The sequence below is a fragment of the Monodelphis domestica genome, chromosome 3 (genome assembly GCF_027887165.1).
Source record: "Monodelphis domestica isolate mMonDom1 chromosome 3, mMonDom1.pri, whole genome shotgun sequence".
In the NCBI taxonomy this organism is placed as follows: Eukaryota; Metazoa; Chordata; class Mammalia; order Didelphimorphia; family Didelphidae; genus Monodelphis; species Monodelphis domestica.
The window spans coordinates 62539779-62552503 of record NC_077229.1 but is presented as its reverse complement, the minus strand read 5'-3'; the positions used below and the strand labels follow the sequence as shown (position 1 = coordinate 62552503).

General features: G+C 42.6%; 1 protein-coding gene across 2 annotated transcripts in view; it reads left to right on the top strand.

The window, feature by feature from the left end:
* Positions 1-9372, top strand: part of LOC100025187 (tyrosine-protein kinase ZAP-70) — a 44677-nt gene extending 35305 nt beyond the window's left edge. For both annotated transcript variants that reach the window (XM_007489452.3, XM_007489451.3), the window contains exons 11-14: positions 1668-1860; positions 2311-2451; positions 3323-3435; positions 8802-9372. In XM_007489452.3, coding sequence (XP_007489514.1) covers positions 1668-1860; positions 2311-2451; positions 3323-3435; positions 8802-8925 — 571 coding nt within the window. In that variant the 3' untranslated portion in view covers positions 8926-9372. The remainder of the gene's footprint in view (positions 1-1667; positions 1861-2310; positions 2452-3322; positions 3436-8801) is intronic.
* Positions 9373-12725: the final 3353 nt, after the last annotated feature.

The window sequence follows — 12725 nt, the reverse complement described above, 5'->3', positions numbered from 1 at the left end:
CTTCCTTCCTTCCTTCCTTCCTTCCTTCCTTCCTTCCTTCCTTCCTTCCTTCCTTCCTTCCTTCCTTCTTTCTTTCTTTCTTTCTTTCTTTCTTTCTTTCTTTCTTTCTTTCTTTCTTTCTTTCTTTCTTCTTCTTTCTTTCTTTCTTTCTTTCTTTCTTTCTTTCTTTCTTTCTTTCTTTCTTTCTTTCTTTCTTTCTTTCTTTTCTTTCTTTCTTTCTTTCTTTCTTTCTTTCTTTCTTTTTTCCTTCTTTCTTTCTTTCTTTCCTTCTTTCTTTCTTTTTCTCTTCCTTCCTTTTTTATTTGATTATTTGTTACATTAAAGTTCCCATGTATCTCCCTTCCTTCCCTGCACTAGAGAAGGCATCATTTGAGAAAAAAAAATAGAGAGTAGCTAGTCTTAGTTTGACTTCCCATTTGACGGATAAGGAAACTGAGGTCTTGAGAAATGAAGACATTTGCCTGGGTCATACAGATCTTATGAGGGATTTGAACCCAGTTGTTCTATCTACTCCAAAACACTGCCTCTTACACTCACGTACACATTTCTAAGTGTGTATAATATGTCTGTATATAAACATGTACATATATACATGCAGGGGACTGGCCAATAGGTGCCTAGTTCTTTGAGAAGATGGAATGATCTCCCATTACATATACATATACACATAGTTTACACCAGAGTCATAACCCACACAGGACCACTGGTATGGATATATTGTAGCATTTTCCAGATATGCTTCTGCCTTGGGTGGAGCAGGTATTTACTAAATATTCCTTGGAACAAATTGAACGAGAATAGAACAGCACAACACCACTCACATTTGCTTGCTTCCATGCATCAGTACAAATGTTGGCATGAAGAGACCTACATATAAGCATGTGTATATGTACATATTATGCTCATATGCAAACACACACCCAGAGTCATATGCATGCCCTTGCTACCTTGGACACCCCTACCCTTCCGCTTGCATTCCATACACTGGCACGTTCCTCCTCCTAGTAGCCTAATGTTGTTAACTCTGATCAGCCACACAGTTTTATGGGGCAGCTCAATGACAGGTCAAGCGCTGGGGCTCATGCTGGTGCAGAGTCCATCATTATAGTGGATAACTAGTTTCTTATTGAGCTCCTCCCTTTAGATGTGGCCAGCATTTCTCCCCCCCCCCACCTCTCCATCCCCAATAATTTCACACATACGATCTAAGTTATATACATTTAGACTGTTCCCTTCTGCTCCTGCTCAGTGCCCAGAGCCTAGGAGAACAAAGGGCCAGGGGAGGAGAGGCAGCTGGTGCCTAGGCCTGTTTCCCTATCATCCCCCAACTCTTGTCCTCCAGGGGGAGGTCCCTGTGAGCTAGTGGCTATTCCTGTCTCCCTATCATCCCCCTAACCCTTGTTCTCCAGGGGAGGAGAGGTGGCTGGTGGCTATGCCTGTCTCCCTATCATCCCCCTAACCCTTGTTCTCCAGGGGAGGAGAGGTGGCTGGTGGCTATGCCTGTCTCCCTATCATCCCCCAACTCTTGTCCTCCAGGGGGAGATCCCTGTGAGCTAGTGGCTATTCCTGTCTCCCTATCATCCCCCTAACCCTTGTTCTCCAGGGGAGGAGAGGTGGCTGGTGGCTATGCCTGTCTCCCTATCATCCCCCCAACTCTTGTCCTCCAGGGGGGAGATCCCTGTGAGCAACGTAGTAGAGCTGCTGCACCAAGTGGCCATGGGTATGAAGTACCTAGAAGAAAAAAATTTTGTGCATCGTGACCTGGCTGCCCGAAATGTCCTTCTGGTCAACCAGCACTATGCTAAGATCAGTGACTTTGGTTTATCCAAAGCCCTGGGAGCTGATGACAGCTACTACACAGTAAGTGCTATACTTGTCCCAGGGGCAGAGCTTGGGGAATGAATGGGGGAGTACCCAGGGGGAATAGGAGAGGCCCAGGGTAAGAGGTCTGAGGGGATAGGAACTGGGCAAGCCTAGGGGGAGGCATAGAGTAGAGGAGGAGGAGCTAGGAAAGGATCAGGGTGATAAACTTGGGAGGGTGGGGGTGGGCATAAGAAATGGGTAGAGATTGGCAGGAGGTTCAGAGAAAGAAGATTTGGGCTGGGGCAAGAAATTCTGGGGGGAGGGGACCTCTTGGGCTAGGCTGGGTATTGTGTCACATCAAGGTCCCCGACAGCTTCCCAAAGAATCTCTAACCTGGAGACTGGTCTGGGTAGGTCAAATCCAGTGACTAGCGATGCCTAGGCTTAGCTCCCAGCCCCAGGGGACAGGGAAGGGAGAAGTACATCATGGTATCTCCTATGTCCCAAGGCTCGTTCTGCAGGAAAATGGCCGCTTAAATGGTATGCCCCAGAGTGCATCAACTTCCGAAAATTCTCCAGCCGAAGTGATGTGTGGAGCTATGGAGTCACCATGTGGGAAGCCTTTACCTATGGCCAGAAGCCCTACAAGGTAGGGTCAGGGCAGGGGGCTCTCAGAGGAGCCAGGTGAAACCAGCAAGTGAAACTTGCAGCAAGTGAAACCAAGATGTATTCAAAGGAGCACTGCATTAGAAATTAGAGGACCTAGTTCTTTGTGATCTTGTCACTTCTACTTGGGCCTCGGTGTCCTTGCCTATAAAACGGGGGTGGGTTCAGCTAGATAACTTAGGGGATAGAGAGCCAGTTCTAGAGATGGAAGGTCCTGGGTTCAAATGTAGCCATAGACATTTCCTAGCTGTGTGACCCTGGGCAAGTCCCTTAACCTCCATTGCCTAGCCCTTACCACTCTTGTGCCTTGGAACCAATACTTAGTGTTCATTCTAAGACAGAAGGTGGAGGTTTAAAAAAATGAGGAGGGGGCTAAATGACCATCAAAATCCCTTCCAACTCTAGATTTAATTATTTTAAATTCTTACTTCCCATCTTAGAATCAATAGTTTAGTGACTTGCCCAGGGTCATACAGCCAGGAAGTATCTGGGGTCAGGTTTGAACCCAGGACCTCCTTTCTCTAGATTTATGCTCTAGATTTATGACTCTCAATCTCCCCCTCTCTTTTCTCGTAAGGATTAGATTAGATGATGCTAAAAGCTAAACCTGTGATTCCATGGAGCAATGGAGCTGGGAGGAGGATGGTCAGGAAAGGCACAGTGCAACAAGGGAACTATGGGTTGGGGTAGAAAACAGGGATGAAGGGAAGAGAGAAAACCATGAGGAAGCTAAGGAGAGTGATAGAGGAGGAGGCAGGTTCTGGGCAGCCAAGACTCCTCTGCTCATCCCCATCCAACCCCACCATTAATCTCCTCCTCTGCTTCATTCTTGACTTCCTCTGGTCCTGGAACAGAAAATGAAAGGTCCTGAGGTCATTAAATTCATCGAAGAAGGTAATCGGATGGACTGCCCTCCTGAGTGCCCATCAGACATGTATATACTCATGAAAGACTGCTGGATATACAAGTGAGTGCCCACCTCACTGCCCCGACTCAGTCCTTCTCTGACCAACTGGCAGTCATCTTGCATTTATTCATTGGTTACAATGTGCTGGGGATACAGAGAAAGGCAAAAAGACTACCTATTCCTGCCTTCAGTTCTCAAGGATCTCACGTTCTCAGGAGGGAGACAATATGCCAATGATTATATAATAATATATACGTGCAAATAGATGCATATATATATATGTATGAAATAAATATAGGCATCCCTTCCACATCATGGGGGTTAGGGGTATGATGTCCCTGTGATCAGGAAAATCTGTAAAAAATCGGTGTTTGGCCCTTTCTTTGTACCAGAAAAGAAAAGAACTCTGGATTTTTTCTTTTTCTTTTATAGTGTGTCTACAGTTCCTTAGGGTAAATTTGGATTAAGTATTCGTCACAGGCTATATAGTTTCTATACCTTTTCCGTTTTGTCTGCTGCCTTTTGCATATCATCTGTGGCTTTTGCAAAGCCCCCCCCCCCAATTCCCATTTAATTTCTGCAATATATTGAAACTGCAATAGGGAAGGGATACCTGTAAAAGGTAATCATCGAGGGAAGGTATTGGGGGAACCTCCTGTAGAAAGTGGGATTTGAACTTGGAGAAAGCCAGGAAATGGAGGAGTCAGAGATGAAGCAGGGAATCATTGCATGCATGGGGGACAGTCAGACCAAAAGATTCAGAGTGGAAGATGGCGGGCTCTAGATGAGGAACAGCAAGAAGGTGTGCGTCACTGATAGTAGAATAAGTGAGATATAAGAAGATTGGAATGGTTGGTAGGAAGTGGCCAGGTTGTGAAGGACTTTAAAAGAGGGTTTTATATTTGATTTTGAAGGGATAGGGAGCCACTGGGTTTATGGGAGAAGGGAGGTGGGATGATGTGGCCAGACCTTTAATTTTGGGAAATCATTTGGGCAATTAAGTCAAAGGTAGATTGGAGGGGCAGTTGGCTGACAGAGTGGATAGAGAGGCAGGCCAGGAGTTGGGAAGACTTGGGTTCAAATCTGCCCTCAGATACTTCCTAATTGTGTGACCTTGGGCAAGTCAGTTAACCTCATTTACCTTAGCCCTTGCCTTTTTGTCCTAGAGTTTTTACTAGAACAGAAAGTAAGGATTTTTTTTTAAAAGATGGTTTGGACTAGGGAAAAACTTGGACAAGGACTGAGTTGATGATAGATTATACCAGAGTAGTGGTTGGGAAATATTCTAAAGGGAGAGATAAGAAGATGTGCCAAGAGATTGTAGATATAGGTAGGGATGAGAAATTGAAGAAGACTGAATTTATGGGCCTGGGTGACTGGAAAGATGGTGGTTCTTTTAACAGCAATAGGAAAGTTGGGAAGAAAGGAGGGTTTAGAGGAAAGATAATGAATTTTGTTTTGGATACTTTGATTTTGAGATGCCCAAAGGGCAGATGGCAATATAGGATTGGAATTTAGACAAAAGGTTTTTTTGTTGTTCAGTCATTTTCAGTTGTGTCTGACTTGTCACCCCTTTTGGGGTTTTCTTGGCAAAGATACTGGAATGGTTTGCTATTTCTTTCTCCAGCTGTATATGAGGAACTGAGGCAAACAGGGTTAAATGCCTCTTCTAGAATCACACGGCAAGTAAATGTCTGAGGCCAGATTTGAACTCGTGAAGATGAGTTTCTGGCTGGATACAATAGATCTGGGAATCATTTGCATAGAGATGATAACTAAACCCATAGGAGCTACTAAGATCACTAATTTAGCTCTGAAAGGGTAGAAGCAATGCTAGGTGGATAGAGTGGATAGAGAGCCGAACCTGGAATCAGTAAGACCAGAGTTCAAGTCCTGCCTCAGACATTTAGCTTTGCGATCCTTAACCTCTGTTTACCTTAGTTCTCTCATACAAAATCAAGATGATAACAGCACCTTTCTCTCAAAACTGTCATACAGACCACATGAAATGGTATTTGTAAAGCCCACTGCAAACTTTAAAACATTATATAAATGCTAACTTTTTTATTATCATAATATAGAGGGAGAATAGAAAGAGCCCAGGTTAGAGCATAAAAGGACACCAATGCTTTAGTGGTCTTGACCTGAATGAATAATCAGCAAAGGAGACTGAAAAATAGTGTCCAATAGGAGGACCCAGAGAGAGCAGTGTCATGAAAGCTTGAAGAGGTGAGAATATCTAGGAGAAAAGGGAGAGTGATAGTGTCAAAGCCTGATCCAGGTTCATAATGTTCTAGGTACTCATTCACTTGTCTCTGTGAGCCTCAGTTTCCCCATCTGTAAGATGATGTGCATTGTGTGACTTATTAAGGCATTTGTGATCACTACCTCTGAGTACTATGGAATGCAAGTGATTATTATTTTGATAATGATGATGTCCTCATTCTTTATTTTTTTGTTTATTTATTTATTTTATTTCATTAGTCAATTTAGAATATTTTTCCATGGTTACAAGAATTGTATTCTTTCCCTAACTCTCCCCCCACCCCCTCCCATAGCTGACGTGCAATTCCACTGGGTTTTACATGTGTCCTTGATCAAAACCTATTTCCATATTATTGATGTTTGCACCAGGGTGATTGTTTAGAGTCTTCATCCCCAATCATATCCCCATCGACCCATGTGATCAAGCAGTTGTTTTTCTTCTGTGTTTCTGCTCCCACAGTTTTTCTTCTGAATGCAGATACTGTTTTTTTCTCATAAATCCCTCTGAATTGTTCTGGATCATTGCATTGCTACTAATAGAGAAGACCATTACATTCGCTAGTACCACAGTATATCACTCTGTGTACAAAGTTCTCCTGGTTCTGCTCCTCTCACTTTGCATCAATTCCTGGAGGTTCTTCCAGTTCACATGGAATTCCTCCAGTTCATTATTCCTTTGGGTGCAATAGTATTCCATCACCAACATATACCACAATTTGTTCAGCCATTCCCCAATTAAAGGACATGCCCTCATTTTCCAATTTTTGGCCACCACAAAGAGCACAGCTATGAATATTCTTGTACAAGTCTTTTTCCTTATTATCTCTTTGGGGTACAAACCCAGCAGTGCTATGGCTGGATCAAAGGGCATGCAGTCTTTTAGTGCCCCTTGGACATAGTTCCAAATTGCCCTCCAGAATGGTTGAATCAATTCACAACTCTACCAGCAATGAATTAATGTCCTAACTTTGCCACATCCCCTCCAACATTCACTACTTTCCTTTGCTGCCATGTTAGCCAATCTGGTAGGTGTGAGGTGGTATCTCAGAGTTGTTTTGATTTGCATTTCTCTGAATGTAAGAGATTTAGAACACTTTTTCATGTGCTTATTAATAGTTTTGATTTCTTTATTTGAATATTACCTATTCATGTCCCTTGCCTATTTATCAGTTGGGGGATGACTTGATTTTTTTGTACAATTGATTTAACTCTTTATAAATTTGAGTAATTAGACCTTTATCAGAGGTTTTTGTTATGAAGATTTTTTCCCAATTTGTTACTTCCCTTCTAATTTTGGTTGCATTGGTTCTATTTGTACAAAACATTTTTAATTTAATGTAATCAAAATTATTTATTTTACATTTTGTAATTTTTTCTAACTCTTGCTTGGTCTTAAAATTTTTCCTTTCCCAAAGATCTGATAAATATACTATTCTGTATTCACCTAATTTACTTATAGTTTCCTTCTTTATATTCAAGTTATTCACCCATTCTGAGTTTATCTTGTGTAGGGTATGAGATGTTGATCCAAACCCAGTCTCTCTCATACTGTCTTCCAATTTTCCCAGCAGTTTTTGTCAAATAGTAGAATTTTGTCCCCAAAACTGGGGTCTTTGGGTTTATCATACACTATCTTGCTGAGGTCACTTACTCCAAGTCTATTCCACCGATCCTCCTTTCTCTTAGCCAGTACCACATTGTTTTGATGACCACTGCTTTATAGTATAGTTTGAGATCTGGGACTGCAAGGCCACCTTCTGTCCTCATTCTTTAGAAAATCCTTCCCTGCCTCAGATATTTCTTAGCTATGTGACCCTGGGCAAGTCATTTAACACAATTGTCTAGTGTGTAATTGGAAATCTTTGAACTACATTTCCCATTAGCCCACTGACTTCCTGTCGTTATGTGCTGATATAGACAGGAGATAAATTGAATGGTCTTCCATGGCTAGTCCCCTTTGCTTACTATTGGAGACTTTGGTGGAGTGGGCTGTTTGAACAGGTTGATTAGCCATGGGCACCTGGTTTTATTTTGTTACTTCGAGTGATTATTAATAAATCCTATAAAATATTAATATTTGAAGTTATAATCTATTAATTTTAATTTTTACACTAGCCAGTATTACTCTTCTGTTTTGGAACCAATACTTAGAATTGATTCTAAGATAGAAGGTAAGGTTTAAAAAAACCCCAAAGAGGAGGCAGCTGGGTAGCTCAGTGGACTGAGGGCTAGGCCTAGAGATGGGAGGTCCTAGGTTCAAATCTGGCCTCAGACACTTCCCAGCTGTGTGACCCTGGGCAAGTCACTTGACCCCCATTGCCTAGCCCTTACCAGTCTTCTGCCTTGGAGCCAATACATAGTATTGCCTCCAAGACAGAAGGTAAGGGTTTTAATAATAAAAAAAAACAAAGAAAATTCTTTTCTCAAAGCCTTGGTGGAGGGGACTGAGAGAAAGAAGGTGTGTGTTGGTGGTGGGGTCTTAAGTAATTATATATATCTTTAGCAGTGGAACGGATCTTAGAAGGGAAACAGCATTGTACTGTAGGATGGGGGTTGTATTTGGAGTCCCCAGCTCTGCCACTAGTTGCGTGACCTTGGGCAAGTCACTTTTAACCTGCCTGCTTTTCCTGTCTATAAAATGGGTTGTAGGGGCCATTTCACCTCTGAATCTGTGAGTCTAAAACATGCCAAATCCAATCCCCACCTGGAGCATGAAGTCACTCTGCATGATTGGCACCCAACAAGTGGTCATGCAAAATCTATCTTCTCCTTAATTTGTGTCCTTTGGCTGTTGATCTGATGAAGTCTTTCTGTGGATCTCTGCTTGGTTGCTTTGTTTAGTGCATAAAACAAAATACACATGATTTCAAAGGAAACCAATTCAAATTGGTTCCATTTGAAACTAGTTCCATTTGAAGTGGTCAGTGAAGAGAAGCCCTTTCTGCTTTGGTGCCAGCATTATTACTGAGAAGATTTTCCTTATTTGGATCCAGAATTGGTCTCTCTTAAACACTTGAGTGCTTTCTTTGAGTGGGGGGGGGGGGGGTAGAGCAAGATGTGTGTTCAAAGAACATGACAACTGGGGTGGAGGTTGGGGGAGGTGGGAGAGGAAAAGTTCATTCCCGGAACTGGCTTAATGATTATGTCCCTCCTGCCTACAGGTGGGAGAATCGTCCAGGCTTCTCAGATGTGGAACAGCGTATTAGAACCTACTATTATAGTCTGGCCAGTAAGGCTGAAGATGTCCCAGAAGCCCCTCAAACACAAGAGGTGGCCAGTGCCTGAGGATCCCTTCTCTGCATCTTACCAGTCCTTCTCAGATCCTGTCTTTGCCCCTTGATTCTTCTCTGGGAAATTTGATCCCCTGCTTCTCCCTTACCAGCAAGACCACTGTCTTCTCCCCAGATGCCTGAAACTCTTTCCCATTCTCACCTCCTCCCTACAACCTGGGGACTGAGAACTCCAGACCCTGGGGTGAATGTTGTGCAGGGAAGCTAGGCATTTTTCCCTGTCCCTTCCCTGGGTGCACAGGGCTTGCAGGATCTTAGAAGGAAGAACTGGCTCTCTATCTCTGCCTTCTTCCTTGAAGGACTTGGGCTCCTCCCTACTGGAAGCATGGGACTTGGTAGGGTGCGGTGGTCTGTGAGGGGCCAGCCAAACCCAGGCTGAAGGTCCAAGGAGAGTCAGGCAGAAGCTTCATGTCAGTGAAATAAAATCAGCTGTTTCTCTGTTCTCTGTTTTGAATTTCTCTGAGACCTTGTGTACCAGTTGAGGTCGAGGGCTTAAACAGAAGAAAGCAAAGAATTGTTTACTGCAGGGGATCTGGAATACGAAGGAGGGGAGCCTCCTTCCTATTGGAGAGATTGGAGGTGAAGGCATTAATCAATGGAAGTACCAATCATTAGACATGTGGGTCACTTATTAATGGTCATTGAAGATGTTGGCCAATGGGAATGTTTGTCACTGAGAGTGTAGGCCATTAGAATCATTAGTTATTGGAGTCATCCATCACCATGCTGAAAGTCAGGCATTTAAATAATTAGGTGAATCAGTGTAGGGAGTATCCATTACTGGGTCTGTTCACAGGGTATGATGGTCATTGGGGATTATTAATCACTAGGGATCTAACTGGTGGGGGAATGAACCACTCGTAGGCCATTACTGCCACCTTCTGAGGACTTGGGTACAGTCTTAGGGATATTCCTCTTTTTTTCTTCTTAACCCCTTTTCCCTTAGAGACTTACTAATACCAGCACACTTAAATTAGTCATCACGAGGATACAACTTCTTGGCTGACGTGATAGGCATGACTGAATAGAATTATAACCGAGTAGTCTCAGAATGCCTTGGATTCTCTTTCCCATGAGGCTGATTGCATAGATGGGGATTGGAATGATGGGGTAAGTGGCCAAGTGGAGAGACCTAAGGGGCCTTCAGAACAGATGGCATCTAGGGACTTGGGAATCCTGGAATTTTCCTCATGTCCCACAGAGCAAGCAGAGAAGACATTGAAGCCAAGAATTACAACTTCAAAGACACATGCATAGCAAAAGGGAGGACCCAGCTTCTCAATTCAGCCACCACAAGACTTTGTATTTACTTTACTGACTAGGGTGGTGTGTTTTAAGGGACTTATTTCCCAAATTACTCAATACAGTAAAGGAATAAGATTTTACTCATTCTGGAATGCACATGATATAGATTCCCTATTTACTGTTCCTGTCCTAATTAAATGTTTTATTTAATGCTATTCTTTGCTTGAATCTGTTTTGATGACTAACTGAATATCTAGACAGGAGTTAATTTTAGAAGTTTCCAATCTCAAACTGGGTGGGGGTAAGCTGAGCCAGATGATTCCATCCTGATGATTTTAATCCAAGTCTGAGAGGTCCATAGATTGGGTGGGATCAATGGGCCAACATGAAAGCAAATAACAGGGAAACAATCATATTCCCGAATGCGGGAATATTCCCCATCTCATTTTCCTCTTTGAGTGGTTGGGAAATGTCACACCAAACTTCCTATTCCAAAGGAGAGAACAGATATGAGGTCTTTTTTATTACAGAAGCAAGAGATGGGAAACTTCTCTCCTGGTAAAGCTCACGTCTATTCTGTAATCATCAGTTAATTTCTACAACCCTGTTTCAGTTTGGATGTCTTCTTCCTTGTTCCATGGAATTCCAAGTTACTTTTAAGATTCTTTATATCCGAATGCTACCCCTTACAGTGTCAAATGTTCCCTCCCTTCTCTTTCCACATGAGCACTAACCCTGGCACTATTACCCTCAGGTGCACCATTATAGAAAATGGAATCTTAGAGCTTTTCCAATGAATGATCATTCTCTGGGGCCAAGACCTCATGGGAAATGTAGTCCTATATATATATATGCTTGCTATATTTCAAAAAGAATGGTCTGTAGATCCCAACTATATAAAGAGTAGACCATTGCAGATGCTATTAAAAAAGGCCAAAGGTTTTCCACACAGAAAGTCCCCTTCCCCAACCCACATTAGCTACTGATTTCTATAACCACTACTCAATGGATCAAAGGCAAGCAGTGATATAGTCTCCTTAACTATGATTTTGAGACTAGACCAGGTCTTTACCCTAGACTCTTCAGGAACCTTCCTGTGCAAAGAATGGAACACATAGCTACTTGTAGGGCAGGACACAGCATACTCTACCAGAAAAAAGCTTCTGGACCCTTCCTGAGAAAGAAGGTGCCAAATGACCCAGCAAAATGAAATTATTCTCTCCCAACATGGCACAATGGGAAGGGTAGGAAGCTCGTAAAGAAATTGTATCAATACCTTTTTGTTATGACATCTTCTACAAAGATAGCCCTTCCCTCCAAGAGCATCCCCTGAGAGCCATCTCATATACCTAAGAATAAAGAAAAAAGAGAGAAGCAATTCAGAAAACTGACCATTAGCCAGTATATGTGGTGTTCCACATATACATATAGAAAATTGGGAGGTGTTGTCTTCTGAGTGTGTAAAGAGATCCCCCCCACCCCCAGCCATTGACTTACTCCTGCATCCCACAGTCTGCATCCCGCATCCTGGATGCTGGTGCTGCGTGATGGACCTTACATGAATGCACAGGTGATATGTGCAGGCATGAAGGAAGGATGAAGGAAGGGGTACAGGGCTCACATGTTCTCTATTCCCTGGATGGCATCTATGTGGGAGGCTGGCTGAGAGCCATGAGGGAGAAGCAATACATGGTCAGAGACTTAAATTAGAAAAATAGGCTTTAATCTCTATTTGCTTTCTTTATTCAAGTAATATTAATAAACTCTATAGAAAATAAGAACCTGGAGGTTGTAAGTGAGTGTAATATCTTCCCTCTCCCCCAAGTATAATATTAAAGGGAAATGTTTTTGAAAGAGCATTAGGGGGCAACTGGGTGGCTCAGTGGATTGAAAGCCAGGCCTAGAGATGGGAGGTCCTGGGTTCAAATCTGATCTCAGATGCTTCCTAGATGTGTGACCCTGGGCAAGTCACTTAACTCCATTTGCCTAGCCCTTTCCCTTCTGTCTTAGATTTGTTACTGGGACAGAAATTTAAAAAGAAAAGAAAAGAAAGAAAGAAAATTTGGAGCCAGAGGACCAAAGTTTGTAGCTTTGCTATTTGTTGATGGGGACATTGGGAAATCCCTTCCCTTCTGCAGACTTTGGTTTCCTTCTCTGTAAAAAAGGAGTTGAACTAGACCAGGGATTCTTAGCAGGCCCCTTTGGTAGTCTGCTGGAAGCCTGTTGACCCTTTTCAAAATAAGCTTAAATGCATTAAATAAAATGACATAGGATTACAGTGGAAACAAAAGATATTGAAGTAGAGTTCTTAGATGATGTATATAATTAAAAAACACACACACACATTTATATTTATAGTTTTTTAAGTCCATGGGCCCAGATTAAGAACTCTTGGTTCAGGCAATTTCTTTTTCTTCTTTTTTAAGGTTTAAAATTGTTTTTAAACAGCCATAGTTGACTACTGATATCACATTTCTTTTTATCAGGGAGTCGAGGAGAGGCTGGCATAGAGGCTGTGGAGGGATGGATACTGCACATGGTACAATCCTG